This window comes from Castor canadensis, chromosome 7, assembly GCF_047511655.1.
Source record: "Castor canadensis chromosome 7, mCasCan1.hap1v2, whole genome shotgun sequence".
NCBI lineage: Eukaryota > Metazoa > Chordata > Mammalia > Rodentia > Castoridae > Castor > Castor canadensis.
The window spans coordinates 112397825-112412666 of NC_133392.1; the positions used below are offsets into that span (position 1 = coordinate 112397825).

The following is a 14842-nucleotide window of genomic DNA, read 5'->3' on the forward strand; positions in this document are numbered from 1 at the left end:
GTGTTCAGGGAGATAATGTAACAAAGAGGGAAAAAATGGTTGTAACCACAAGTTGGACAAGTTTAAAAAAAAAAAAGGTTCTATTATCACAGGTAGAAAACTTCCACTCGAGGGCTGGTGGAGTAGCTTAAGTGGTACAACACCACTCTACCTACCAAGTGTGAGGACTTGAGTTCAAACCCCAGTGCTGTCAAAAAAAAAGGAATACCAGAAAACTTCCTCTTATACAGTTCCAAGTAGAGAAAGACAAACAACTTTCCATTAAGATCAGAGTTATGCCTCAGGTGACAATTGGTAGCATTCTACCCTTTTCTACCTTAGTCACTTCTCTTTTCCTTCTGGCCCCTCTTTTAAAAAGCTGTTTTGTTGCCTTGTTACGTTTTCATTCAGAGCCTGTGAGATATGCATGGAATGGATCAAAATATCCGAATTAAAAAACCAGCCTTTGCAACATACTATTTGTAATTTTTCCCCCTTGCGGGTACTAGAGATTGACTCTGGACCTCAAGTGCTCTAGCACTTGAGCCATATCCCCAGACTCCCAATAAAAATCTTCAACAAGTTGACTGACTTTGGTTTCCTCATCTATTAAATGCATTAGACCTATCTTGCAGAAGTACCATGTGGATGTCATTATCAAGAACCTGGATCTGGATGGAGGCATGGCTCAAGCAGTAAAGCACTTTGTGCCTCCAAAGCACAAAACCTTGAGTTCAAACCCCAATACTGCCAAAAATAAACAAAGAAACTGGACAACTCCAGGTGCTTAACAAGGACTACTAATTATTACTATTTAACTATAATAATTACTCTTTCATAAGTATAACAGCCATTATTATTACTATACATCATTCACGTTAGCGAGAGTTTTCATCAGTGATAATTCTAATACGCTGACTAGTATGCCCTGCCACCACTGGGATGTCTCTTCATCAACCAAATGAAGTCAACAAGGCAAGAACTATTATTCTCCAATTTACAAATGAGTAGCTGAGGTTCATGGAAGTTGAATGACTGTTCCCAGAGAAACAGCAAAAAAGGAAAAATCAGACATGTCTAGTGCCTGCCTCCAAGTTGGGTTGAGCACTAAAGCACCACTTACACCAATGTGGTGCTTGGAGTTCAAAGGATTTCTTATCTTGTACTGTATCATTCCCAATAACTGAAGATGAAAGAATGATGCATATACTCACAGTAGCAGGGTTTCTGTTGGCTGCAGCAGGCAGAGCGACAGGTAAGGATGTAGGGGTAGGAGGAGTTACTGATATTTCACAAGTTGGATCTCTAGCCACAAGCATCCTAACTGAATTCCCACAGTTTCTTAGCACTTGGGCAACTTGCTCACTGGTCATTCCCTGCACATTTGTGCCACCAATCTGTAAGATGTGGTCCCCTGTCTGTAGTCTTCCATCCTTGAATCCAAGAAAAAAAAATTTTTTTAGGGAAATCAATAACTTAACTTCACTAGTTAACAATTCACCAGATTTTCAATTCTGACAAAGTGACTTGACAAAGAAGACACTATAAATGCTGAACAAAATATAACATTTTTAATGAATTGCTGAATTGGCAAAAGAATAAAGGACTTCCTTGGAGAACACAAAAGACAGAAGAGTTCAAAATGAGAAAAAGCAACCAGAATTCTAAAATAGGCATATGCTCGAGGGTATCGAATCATTCCCAATGGCCCAGAGCCAGAGTATAACGGCTATGTACGCAAGGAAGGGATCAGAAAGCCCTGGACCTCAAGAACAGGTCAGAATAAAAGCTTTCAGCATAAAGCTAAGGGACGCCTAGGGTCAACTAGCTCAGCCACCAAGTCTGAGGAACAGAAAAACGCCAGCGTGGCTGCAATAGAGTGAGGGAAAGTGTGCAAATTAACGGGATCAGACAGTGTGGCCCTTTCTCTGTGTGACTGGGAAGGGAAGTCATGTGAGGGTTTTGAAGGGAAGAGAGACATTATCTGACGGACTTTTTACAGGAGCCCTCAAGCTTCTGTGCTTAAAATAGACTATAGCAGAGGAAACAATCCAAGCAGAGATGGCAGAGATGCCAGTTGGGAGGCCTTAGCAAAAATCTAGAAAGAGATAACAATAGCTTGGACTAGGTTAGCAGTTGGGGTGTTGAGAAGGGAAATTCTAGATATATTTTCAATGAACTGTCAATAGGATCTGCTTATAGCTTCTACATGGGGGTGGGGAGATCAAACCCCAAGATTTTAGCCTGACCAACTGGAAATGATAGAACTATGAAGAACGAGACATGGTAACAGTTGAGTGGGAATGGAAACCAGTCCAGCTTTAGAAACGTGCATCCAAAAGAAGACATCAGGACTACAACTGGGTCTACAGGGTGGGAGGTTAGGAAAATCCAAACCACACACATAAGACACACTTAAAGTCTTGAATTGGGGTGAGTTTAGAGTAAGGATATGAAATGTTCTATTTCTAAAGCTGGGTAATAAGTACATTGCTGGTTATTATCATAATTACTACTATTTTAAATGTGCACATTCATGTGTACATATATTTCAGATGCAGAAAAGTTTAATAGGTAATTTATTACAACGCATATCACCTCAAAATATTTATAACTTTCCTTGTGGAATTTCTGAAACAGATGATCAATCTCCATTTTTTTTCTACATTTGTTTCATCAAAAGTTTTGAATTCTCTTTAATTAACTTTAGTATAAATATTAACAATACCAAAATGCTTAGCAATACCACCAACAACAGGTGTTGGAGAGGATGCAGGGAAAAAGGAACCCTCTTACACTGCTGGTGGGAATGTAAACTAGTATAACCACTCTGAAAAAAAATTTGGAGGCTACTTAAAAAGCTAAACATTGATCTACCGTTTGATCCAGCAATACCACTCTTGGGGATATACCCAAAAGACTATGACACAGGTTACTCCAGAGGCACCTGCACACCCATGTTTATTGCGGCACTATTCACAATAGCCAAGTTATGGAAACAGCCAAGATGCCCCACCACTGATGAATGGATCAAGAAAATGTGGTATCTATACACAATGGAATTTTATGCAGCCATGAAGAAGAATGAAATGTTATCATTCGCTAGTAAATGGATGGAATTGGAGAACATCATTCTGAGTGAGGTTAGCCTGGCCCAAAAGACCAAAAATCGTATGTTCTCCCTCATATTCAGACATTAGATCAAGGGCAAACACAACAAGGGGATTGGACTTTGATCATAAGATAAAAGCGAAAGCACACAAGGGAGATATGAGGATAGGTAAGACACCTAAAAAATTAGCTAGCATTTGTTGCACTCAATGCAGAAAAACTAAAGCAGATATCTTAAAAGCAACTGAGGCCAATAGGAGAAGGGGACCAGGAACTAGAGAAAAGGTTAGATAAAAAAGAATTAACCTAGAAGGTAACACACATGCACAGGAAATCAATGTGAGTCAACTCCCTGTATAGCTATCTTTATCTCAACTAGCAAAAACCCTTGTTCCTTCCTATTATTGCTTATATTCTCTCTTCAACAAAATTAGAGATAAGGGCAAAATAGTTTCTGCCGGGTATCGAGGGGGTGGGAGGGAGAGGGAGGAGGTGGGGTGGGAGGTAAGGGAGGGGGGAGAAATGACCCAAGCATTGTATGCACATATGAATAATAAAAAAATAAAAAATTTAAAAAAAAAATACCAAAATGCCAACATAGCTGTTTATTTTTTTAATTATACCTGTAGAGTACTTTACATGTTAAAAATCAATTTCATGGGGTTGGGGTGTGGCTCAAGTGGTAAAGCACCTGCCTAGCAAGCACAAGACCCTGAGTTCAAACCCCAGGATAAAGATCACTTTAATGTATCACCTCATTCAAAGAACAATAAGAAAACTGAGACTCAAACCAGTTGACTGACGTGATCAAGTTAACAAAGCTAGAAAGAAATAAAACTGATGTTTAATCCAAGCTGTCCACTGATATTTCTTCACATAGTCATTTGTCTTGTACTTTGGTATCTCTAGAGTAACATTATTTAAGTTGATCTCTCACACACAAAGGATGCTTATAGACAGTACATTTGCTATTTTCCTATATTCTATCATCTATAACTGCCAAAAAAGATTGAAAATAAATACTTTGCAACTGGGAGAGCAAAAGAGCATGAGAATAGAACACTGATGGAACACTGAGTTACTCCAGCTCTAAGCTTAACAATCATGCTTCCAGGTGGCAGTATCTGTAAGTTATACATGACATTCTGAAGGAAGAAGTTCCTAAAATCCTCAAGACAGAAAAGTCTATTCATCATCCTTGCCTTTCTCCAACTCTGCATGATGCCGAGTGAAGGAGGTCTTCAGATCAAAACAATGAGCACAAAGCTTTATGCTGTGTTGTGAATGCTGCAGAAGGTGCTGGAAAGTGACTGGAAGTGTCACAGAAACAAGACAACACAAATGCAATTTAATTCAGAAACATTTGAAAACATTTAAGAAAAGAAGCAGATACAGAAAAGAAATTATTATAGAAAGGGGAATAAAGAATTGAATATCTATTTTCATGTGATAATTTGATATTCCATGCAACTAGTTAAGAGAAGGTCAGTGGTTCTGATGAAAAATAAGGGCAAAGTTGCCTTTGTGAGTCAAACTATCCTTGGAAAGAATTATGATCTGACCAAAACAATAAAGAATGCTACATCAGTGTTTTCATACTCGGCTTGGCAAAAGAAGGGCATTTTCCACAGTATGTATGTAGTCACTTCTTAGGCACTATTTTTTCCTTATTTTACCTCACCTCTTCATTTTAAAATGATGTACATAATTTGCATCTGTCACTGAAAGTCAAACATTTTCTTCTTACAGAAAAACAGGTGTTCTAACGAATTTGTAAGTGCAAAAATAGTCATTCATCAGACTGATAGGAAAGACACCAAAATGACAGCTGCCTTGGCTAAGTCCAGCAGCCCCAAACACTGCATTTATTGATATCTTCTGATTGATAGTCTCCTTCCATAACCTGTCTACTAAGCAAGGACACTAAAAAGCATGAAGTCCCTTTTGTTCTTATAAATGATTGAAAACCAATAAATAGCTATGCAACATTCAAGTACATATCAGGCTAATCAAATATTCAAATATAAAGTTTATTAACCTATCCATTCTTTCAAAGACAAAAAAAGATGCATATGGCCAGACAGCATAGAAAGCAGAAAAATTAAAACATTTGGTACAATAGGGTATCACACAATTATAGTGAAGACAGTTATCATTTATATAGTTAAAAAGAAAAAATTAACTTTAATCCAAGTTAATAGTTTTTGGCTAAAACACTCTGTATTTTAAGTTCTCTGGTATGTCTGGTAGATAATAATTTCAATTTTAAAATATTTGAAAACCTATAGGAATTCAAGGGTGAGCTACAAAAGAAGTAAAGAAATCAAATTTGGGCTCTGGATGTAGCTCAGTGGTAGAACGCTTGTCTAGCACACACAAGATCCTGAGTTTGACCCCCAGCACCACAAAATAAAATTTAAAAATAAAATAAAAAATAACTCAGAAAAAAAATTATCTTTGCTTACAGGTTAGTTCCATTTTTGGTCTTTAATCAAAAGGCACTATGTCACTAACAAAAGCAGTGACTTTAGAGAGTTAATACTCCTTTTGCCAACAAATTAACGAAGTTAAACTTCAGTACACCTGTCCTACCCTACTCGAATCCACAGAGCCCTCATCAACTGGTTTAAGGATAAGGAAAGTATCAGTCTATAGGATCAGGCAAAGCAAAATTGCCTAGGAAAACCACCTATTCAATGGTGGACCTTGATTACTTTAGGTTAAAGTCCCTCTTAGTCCTCACCCACCCGCCATCCCTTGCTTGACCACGTTTCTTCTTAGTATTGACAGTTACGAGAGTCATAATACATCTGCTTTACACCAAAGTGTCAATTTATGACAACTTTAAAATAGGCTGCATTGTAATAATCAACTTTTAGACACAATGGGGTGACTCAGTGTAACCTTAAATCCACAGAATTCCACCAGATAACATAAAAGAGGTTTCTGTAAAAATGTCCATTGCCCATTATTAATTACAAACAGTAGCTTCTGAAATTTTATACTTTTTCCCCAAACACAATAGAATGCTCTAAGGATCTGTGTTTTGTGGGCTGGCAGAATGGCTCAAGTGGCAGAGTGCCTGCCTAGCAAGTGTGAGGCCCAGAATTGAAACCCCAGTACCATGGGGGGAAAAGAAAAAGAAAGATGTGTGCTGTGTGCCAGAAATACTGGAGAGTGGCTGAGGATCACACATAAATAGGCCTTTTAGCTCCCCTTACTCAATATCATGTATTTCTGTATCCATGGAATTAGCCCTGATTATATTAACTGACTGGTGATTGCAACTAACTGTGTCTCAATAAACGCTTCTAAAAAGCTTCATATAAATCAAAATTTTTTAAACAAAATGCATGCTACTTTCTATTTCATTTACCTTCTTACAAGTTAGAGGCAGTAGTTTGCAGCAGAACAAATCAAAGCTTTGGGGTTACATAGAACCAAATTCAAACCATGGCTTTACTTTGGTCTACAAAGGTCAATTGCTTACCCTACCTAAATCTTTGCGGTCTACATAGAACCAAATTCAAACCATGGCTTTACTTTGGTCTACAAAGGTCAATTGCTTACCCTACCTAAATCTTTGCGGTCTGTCAGTCAAAATGAGAACAAATCCTTCTCTCATGGAATTGTGATCACTAAACTCAGTATCAGATGTAAAATGTTTAGCCCAGACCTTGTTCACACCAAGTCTCCAAACACGTTCACTTCTGATGGTTCTTCAGACTACAGTAACATTCAGTGAGTGTTCACTGCCACACCTCCTCAACTCACCTCCATCTTTTAATCCTACATACTAACTTGTCTGTAAATACACATGGAAATATAAGGAGGTATTTATGAAGGCCCTTTAAATAAAAAACAGACTCTCTTTTCTAACTTCCTATTACACAATTTTATCACTTCTCCCCCTTTTCTCTTTGTTTTTTGGTTTGTTTGGTGGTACTAGGGTTTGAACTCAGAACATCACACTTGCTAAGCAGGTGCCCTACTGATTGAGCCATGCCTGCAAGACTTTTTGCACTGGTTATTTTGGAGGTAGGGCTTTGCTTTTCCCCTATGCTGGCCTCAACTGCAATCCTCCTATTTTATGCTTCATGCTATAGCTGAGATGACAGGTGCACAACACAGCTTTTTTCCTTTGAGGTGGGGGTCTTGAAAACTTTGGCTGGGTGGCCTGGAACCATGATCCTCCTGATCCGTTTTGTGGCCTACATGCCACTGTACCCAGCTGTTGGTTGAGATGGGGGTCTCAAGAAGTTTTTGCCCGACTGACCTTTAACCACTGATTTCAGCCTTCCAGAAGCTAGGATTATAGGCATGAGCTATAAGACTCTATCTTCAATTTTATATTCTTTGAAAAAAGAAGCATTCATTAATCCCTTTAGCAGTATCACTTTATTGTGACCAGTCTTGATCACATCTATACAAATAACCTGAGACAGCTATACTCCCCAGACATACAGATTGCCATAGGCCTGAGACTGTTATGCTTTGAAGGACCTTCTTACAAGGTTTGCTGTTGGCTGATGTCTGGGAGTTCAGATTCTGGGACGGCTCCCATCACAACCTGATAAGAATGACTCACTGAGCCTAAATTGCAAACAATGTGGTTTTTCTCCTGAAGACCTGCTTCTTCTGCAAGCCTTTAGTACATGCTGGACAGTGTGTGCCTACATGACCATCGAATAAAAGCCTGGGCTCTGAGATACTAATGCTTTCATGATAGACATTTCAGATGTACTGTCAACATCGCCACTGGAACATTTAAGTGTTCCTGTGGGAGTCAGCTGGTAGAGGACTCTTGGAAACTTGATCAGGTTTCCTTCAGACTTCACCTCACGCCCTTCTTCTGTTGCTGTATAAATCACAGCCATGAACACAACAGTATGTTGAGCCCTGAGTGTCCTCCTAGCAAATCGTCAAACCTCAGAATACACTCAGGACTACTTTAGAACCGTGGAATGAAACTAAGAAGTAATTTGCCTATGGTTAATGATTTCAGCCTTTATCTGCATGATTCTAAAGCTCACATGCTCACTCTTTCATGTCAGAAAGGTTCACTTAGGATGTGGGCAGGATGAGAAAGAATAATTTGTTCAAAGGTAGCAATAGGCACATCTTGTGCTATAGGCTTGGGAATAAGGGAACTGCAATCAAACTTACTTCTTGAGTTACAGCAAGCATCACACTGAGTGGAACCAAGGAACAAGGGGGCCAGGCATGAGATAAATGGGTTACATTGGGAAAGCTGAAGGGATTTCATCTGCCATTAGCTGAGATAAAAGAAAGGGAGAAGTGACTTTGTCACTCTCTAGCAGTGCAACCTTGGGCAATTTTTTAAACAGGTTCCATAGCTATAATTTGGAAATAAAACTATAAGACTGTTTTGAAGATTACATTAGAATAATGCATATTAGGCTGATGACAATGTCTGGCATAAGCTCTTGCTTCTCCATTACAACTCTTTGATGGGCATCCCCTACCCCCTCCTTGATGATCTGAATTGTGATGATCCCTTCCAGTAAAGGGTGAAGATCACATTTGGGCTCTTCCCAACAGTGCCTCAATGGGATTAATCTGGGAAACTCTGCACGTCACAATGTCCTTGTGAAAATTCATAATGCACATTAGTATATTAAAAACCTCAGAAAATTCTTACAGTAAAGTAACCTATTTGATTTTGTTCAAATTTATTTGACCTTTTGTTTTTCAAAGTTAACACTGCACTTTGAAAAAAACTCTACTCCATCAAACAAGCCTGTTAAAATTGCTAAAGAGGTGTTAGGGGACAGGAGGGAAGAGATACCAAAATATTCCACTACAAAAGAATTATTTCAAAAACCGTTAGGGCTGGGGTGTGGCTCAGTGGCAGAGTGCTTAGCATGGGTGAGGCCCTGAGTTCAAGCCCCAGCACAAAAAAAAAAAAGAAAGAAAGAAAAAAGAAACCCTTAAAGACTAGTTGTTATGGCTGGATATGGGAGTGTACACCTGTAATCCCAGCACTCAAGAAGCAAAGGCACAGGGATCTTCAGTTGGAGGTCAGTTTGGGATACATTATGAGATCTAAGACACCTGCACGACACAGTAAGACTCTGTCTCCCAAAAAGAAAAACAAAAGAATATTAACTGTTTTGTGTAATGGGTTTTTTCATTTATTAGCATATAATAGTTGTACAGGGGGGTATATTGTAATAAATGTGTTTTGAAGACCCAAACAAGATCCATTCTCAAACATTCTGGTCTCAGACCCCTTTTACACTCTTACAATTTTTTGAAGACGAAAGAATGGGAATTATGTGGTGCCAGAGCAAACTGTTCAGGTGATGGACATATTAGTGACAGATATATTCACTATCTTGGTGGTAGTGATGGAAAGGATGATGGTGAAAATTTAGGTGTCAACTTGGCTCAACTGTGGTATCTAGTTGTTCAGTCAATTATTAGTCTACATATTGCTATAAAGGTATTTTATAGATGTCACTAACACCATCAGTTGACTTTAGGAGATAAATATGATGTGAGTGAACCTTATCCAATCAGTTGGCAACTTTTAGAGCAAAACCTGAGGTTTCCTGATAAAGAAATTATGCCTCAAAACTGGTCACACACCCAAGTTTGACAGAAGTCCCAGTTGAATGTCCTGGGAAATCCTGCCAGTTTATTCTGCAGATGCTGTATGAGTTTCTAGCTTCACAATGTTTGAGTTAATTCCTTAAGAGAGACTCTTAAAAGCTGGGCGCCAGTGGCTCACACCTGTAGTCTGAGCTACTCAGGAGGCAGAGATCAGGAGGATTACAGTTCAAAGCCAGCCCAGGAAAATACTTTGCAAGACCCTAACCCGAAAAAACCCAAAACAAAAAAGGGCTGGTGGAGTGGTCAAGGTGTAGGCCCTGAGTTCAAATCCCAGAACCACCAAAAGAGAGAGAGAGAGACTCTTAATGTATATATAGTATCCTATTGATTCTGTTTCTCTGGAGAGCCCTGACTGATAAAGAGGAATTCACATGTGCATACATACATCAAAAGTTACTGAGTTGCATGCTGGCAGAGTGGCTCAGGTGGTAGAGTGCCTGCCTACCAAGTCATGAGGCTATGAGTTAAACCCCTAGCACTGCAACAAAGAAATTTTTTAAAAGTTACTGAATTGCAAGTTCTACATATGTGTAATTTTTTTGTATGTCAATTATAAATCACTAAAGCTATAAAAAATTACTAAAAATCTCAAAGAGCTTTCACTTATATGGGTTATCTGTCAATATCTGAATTAGAACTTGGCACAGAAACTTTGAAATATTTAAATCATATATTAGTACATATTAAAATATTCATATTGGTCAGGTGTGGTGGTGCACACCAATAATCCCAGCTACTTGGGAGACTGGGGCAAAAAGATCACAAGTTCAAAGTCAGACTGGGCAACTTAGTGTGACTCCAGGGAAAAAGAGCACTGGGGGAGTGGCTCAGTAGTGGAGCACTTGAAGAACATGTGTCCTTACTTGGTTTCTATCCCAGGCACCATAAGTAAATGAATAAACATACAAATAAATGACTGTGTGTGTGTGTGTGTGTGTGTGTGTGTGTGTGTGCTTATTTAATTTTAACAAGAGCTCCATTTTCCAAATAGAAACTGTTACTGAGAAGAGTATTACTTCCTCATATTTGTGTAAATCTCTTTAATGGCTGGTTTAAAAGACAAAGCTATATTCTCCTATCTGCTTCAGTCTGGTTCAACATGTCAAAATGTTTTGGTTAAATACATGAAGAAAATCTGGCCTCAATCAGTTATACAGTTGGAAAAGGAAGGAATATTTTAACAGTCCTCATTCTTCTTTGATAACACACCCAAACCTGACAAGTGGTGGTTTCTTAAAAGTCAGCTGTAATGTGGAATCTGAAACTACATCAATTTTCAGACACTGTTTCATAAAACTCTTTGAGCTGTTACCAATAAATTTCTTTGTCATATCACATACTGGTTTTCAAAAAATACTGATTCACAAAGTTGTAGAGATCTTCCAAATATTGACCTATATCACTTCAGAATGCCAGAAAATAACATTGGTGACTATCATCAATAATCCACTCAAAAAAGTCTAAATAGTGGGGAATTTATGCCTGTGGTAAATATAAATTTTTCAGAACTCTAATTTTTGTTTGAAAGCTTAAATCTTATCATGGCCAACAAACACTGTTACAGTTTTCCTTGAAGTAACAGGCTCACTTCATTCATTTTCAAGGAAATTCCCAAACATTGAAGTCTGAATAACCACAATTTTTCTGTCAGTTATTATTATTTCAAAAATTAAAATGTTGTACCATATTTTAAGAAATGACTGGTTCATCTCTAAAATATTTTTTTCTCAAGACAAAGATCATAACAGGAATGCTGTAAGATACCTCCTATTTTGTCATAGGGTATTAGAAAGGCATGCACTGAAAGGTCAAAGTTTACTAAAGTCACTCATTTTTACTGCATCATGTTGAACCTTAAGTGAACCTGGCTCTTTTTTTTTTTTTTGCTGCAGGCATTTGATGAAAAAGAATGCAATGACTATCAGCATAGGTGGAGGCCACTGCCTTGTTTTATGCTAAGGCACCTGCAGTTTTAGTCCACTGCTGCTTTTGTGTCATACTTGCAACTATCAAAGGGGATGACAAGGGATAATAATTATTATAAGAGTTGTTTTTATCTCAAAGACCCCCTTGCAAGGGACTCACAGGTTCCCAGAAGCCCATAGACCAAACTTTGAGAACCACTGCTCTAAATGAATACACATGGGAACACCGGTAGCTCCACAGTTTGATCAGAAACAAGATGCTGAGGAACTTGTCTCAAAGCTGCATTTGCATAGCAAATTCATTTTCACTTATTACATCAGATGAGTTTATATATAAGTAGATAATAATCAGTGAAACTTTATTTACTATTCTGAACGCAGAAATAACTAATGTTAATTCTGATTCATCATGGACATTGTACATAATATGAAGTCATTATTAAGTAGTTTTTCTAAAAACTGTTACTGATTTTTAACATTTTCTCCCAAATAAAAATTAAGCAAAAGTACTTTCTAAGTTTTTAAATAGCCTACTTTCAGTTTAAACACTGCTGCATAAAGAAGGGTAGACATTTGATTTATAATATCAGAAAATTTTAAGTATCAGGAAATTTTAAATCAAGAATTTTTCATGTACAGTACTGGGATAAATGTTTACAATCATTGTACCTTCTGATTTTATCACTAAGTCCTTGAAAGATATACTAAGAAAATATAGGTGTTCAATAGACAGTACTTTTTTAAATAAAAATATCTTCTGACAGAATCAATAACCCTGTCAATTACAGGCAAGAAAAAAAGTTGTATTAGAAACCATTTAAAAGAAAGCATTATTTTAATATAATAAATAAATAAATAAAGTTTTATTTTAAACACTACAACATTTTTTATGGAATAAGTCACTTTTAAGCTACACTTAAATTCTTTTTATTGAGTCACTTATCGTAGTCAATCATAAAATTACATTTCAAGTCATACAATTTAAACTTTATAAAACCAAAATTATAAAAACAAACAAACAAACAAACAAAAAAAATTGGGCCAACTTACTCGATCTGCTAATCCTCCAGGAACTATGGTCCTTACAACCACACCACTTGACTTCCCTCCAACTATTCCAAAACCTAATCCAGAGCCATCATTAATGAGCTCAACATCTTCAATATGTCTCCAACAAACCTACAAGTTAATGGCAAGGAAGAACTAGTGTCAGTAAAACACACAGATGCTTAATTTTCTAATACAGAAGTTTCTAAAACAATAGAGTTACAAGAAATTGCACATTCATACAACTAATCAAGATGACTCTCTAGAGTCTAAAATAAACATACACAGATAGACAGAAAATAGGTAGACAGTTAGATGTCCCTGCCCTTAAGGATCTTACAATCCAGTAGAGAAACAAACCTAGCATAGAGCCCAACATATAGGTATGCTTCAATTCAAAGAGAATCACAACATGTTGCACAGACTTTAGAGTGTTAGAGAAAGGGAGTAAAATTCAATTAAGAATTGTGGACAGCTTTAAGGAAAAGGAGCATTTCCTTGATTCTGGATCAAGTAGTAGGTGGTGGAGCACCTGCCTGGTAAGCTTGAGGCTCTGAGTTCAAACCCAGTTGTGAAAAAAAAAAAAGGAGGAAGGAAGGAAGAGGAGGAGAAGGAGAAGGAAGAAGAAGGAGGAGAAGGAAAAAGAAAGAAGAAGAAAGACATTAAAGTAAAAGGGAGATATGAGAGCAAAGCTGGGCCAGATAACAGAATAGGTCAAAGACATGTTCAAAAGGTTATTTAACTGGGAAGGTAAGTAGGAATAAATGAAGGTTTTAGCAGAGGGAATCGCAGGAATAAAACAGTGACAGGAAAACGGCAAAGAATGAGATGGTAAGAACATGAGGTAAAGAGACAAATTCAGGAGACTCTCATGAGGGAGAAGAAAGGCTGCTACAACTACAGTTACTAGCAACAGGATCATACAAATTGGACAGAAAGTTGTTTTTCATCTAACTAGCAGGCTTCCATATGCATCAAATTCACATAATCCAACTGCAGAACAGTATCTCCCTCTCAAGATGATGAAGGCACACTCATCATTTAGTTTTTCTATTATATGAAACTGGATGGTTACCAGGTAAATAAGCAGGAATCTTGGAAATATTTAACAACCTCAAGTCTGGAAGAATACCTAATATCAGTGAAGCAGTAATATTTGCTGAAATAAGGAGCCTGAACTGATGATGGCAGCTACTGGTCACAGTGTTTACTGGCACCAGACACTGTGCTAAGCTCTTCACAGGCCTTCTCTTTTAATTCTGGCAACATCTCTGAGAACTAGACATCACTGTTGGTTCCATATAACAGATGAAAAAACTGAAGTGTGAAGAGGTCAAGGACCTACCAGGTGTGACACAACTAGGAAGGGGAAAAAAATGGACTTGAATCCATCAAAGCCTGACTCTAAAGCCCTTCTTTATATGCTAAACAATGTCCCACTTTGTTCATTGTATTTATTATATAAATTATGCTGTGTAACTATTGCAGATTACATGGAAAATGTCTATACATTCATTTGTGTTGTGACCTTGCAATGTACCAGTCTATTTTTGCATTTGTCCTGATGAGCAAATATTAAATAAATTAGCTAACACTTAGTGTTATAAGAAAATAAAATTTATTAGCTTGCATTCTGAAGATGCAGGCCAAAATCAGTAAAATGTTACAAAGCCAGGTTAAGCATTCCTAAAAGAAACATATATACTATTAAGTATATTTCCTTGTAAAAATAAAAATACCCGCTGTAATTTTGTAACATCAATATTCTAGATATACATAAATTCCTATTATAATTTGTAAAAATGTTTTTGAAATAAATAACCAAATCTGTTTTAGGAAAGTCAAAAATAAATCTGTAACAAAACCTCTCAATTAAAAAGCCAGGGACGGGGCTGGGGTGTAGCTCAGTGGTATAGTGCTTGTCTAGCATGCACATGGCCCTGGGTTTGATCTAAAGAAAACAAAAACAAATTAAAAAGCCAAATATGGTGTATGCCTGTAATCCCAGCACTCAAGAATCTGAGGCAGGGGAATTGCAGGTTCAAGAACAGCCTGGACTACCTTGCGATTTCCAGGCAGGCCTGAACTATATTAAAACTCTGTCTCAAAAAATAATATAAAAAAATAAATTCTCAGACTACAGC

At 37.4% G+C, this 14842-nt stretch overlaps 1 protein-coding gene across 17 annotated transcripts in view; it reads right to left on the reverse strand.

Annotated features, from left to right (window-relative positions):
* Positions 1-14842, reverse strand: part of Patj (PATJ crumbs cell polarity complex component) — a 353456-nt gene that overhangs the window by 316744 nt on the left and 21870 nt on the right. For all 17 annotated transcript variants that reach the window (XR_012449877.1, XR_012449876.1, XM_074079945.1 and 14 more), the window contains exons 7-8: positions 12702-12830; positions 1194-1412 (exon numbers count right to left, since the gene is read on the reverse strand). Coding sequence is in view for 15 of the 17 variants with exons in the window: in XM_074079945.1 (XP_073936046.1) it covers positions 1194-1412; positions 12702-12830 (348 nt within the window). In the remaining 2 variants the exon portion in view is untranslated. The remainder of the gene's footprint in view (positions 1-1193; positions 1413-12701; positions 12831-14842) is intronic.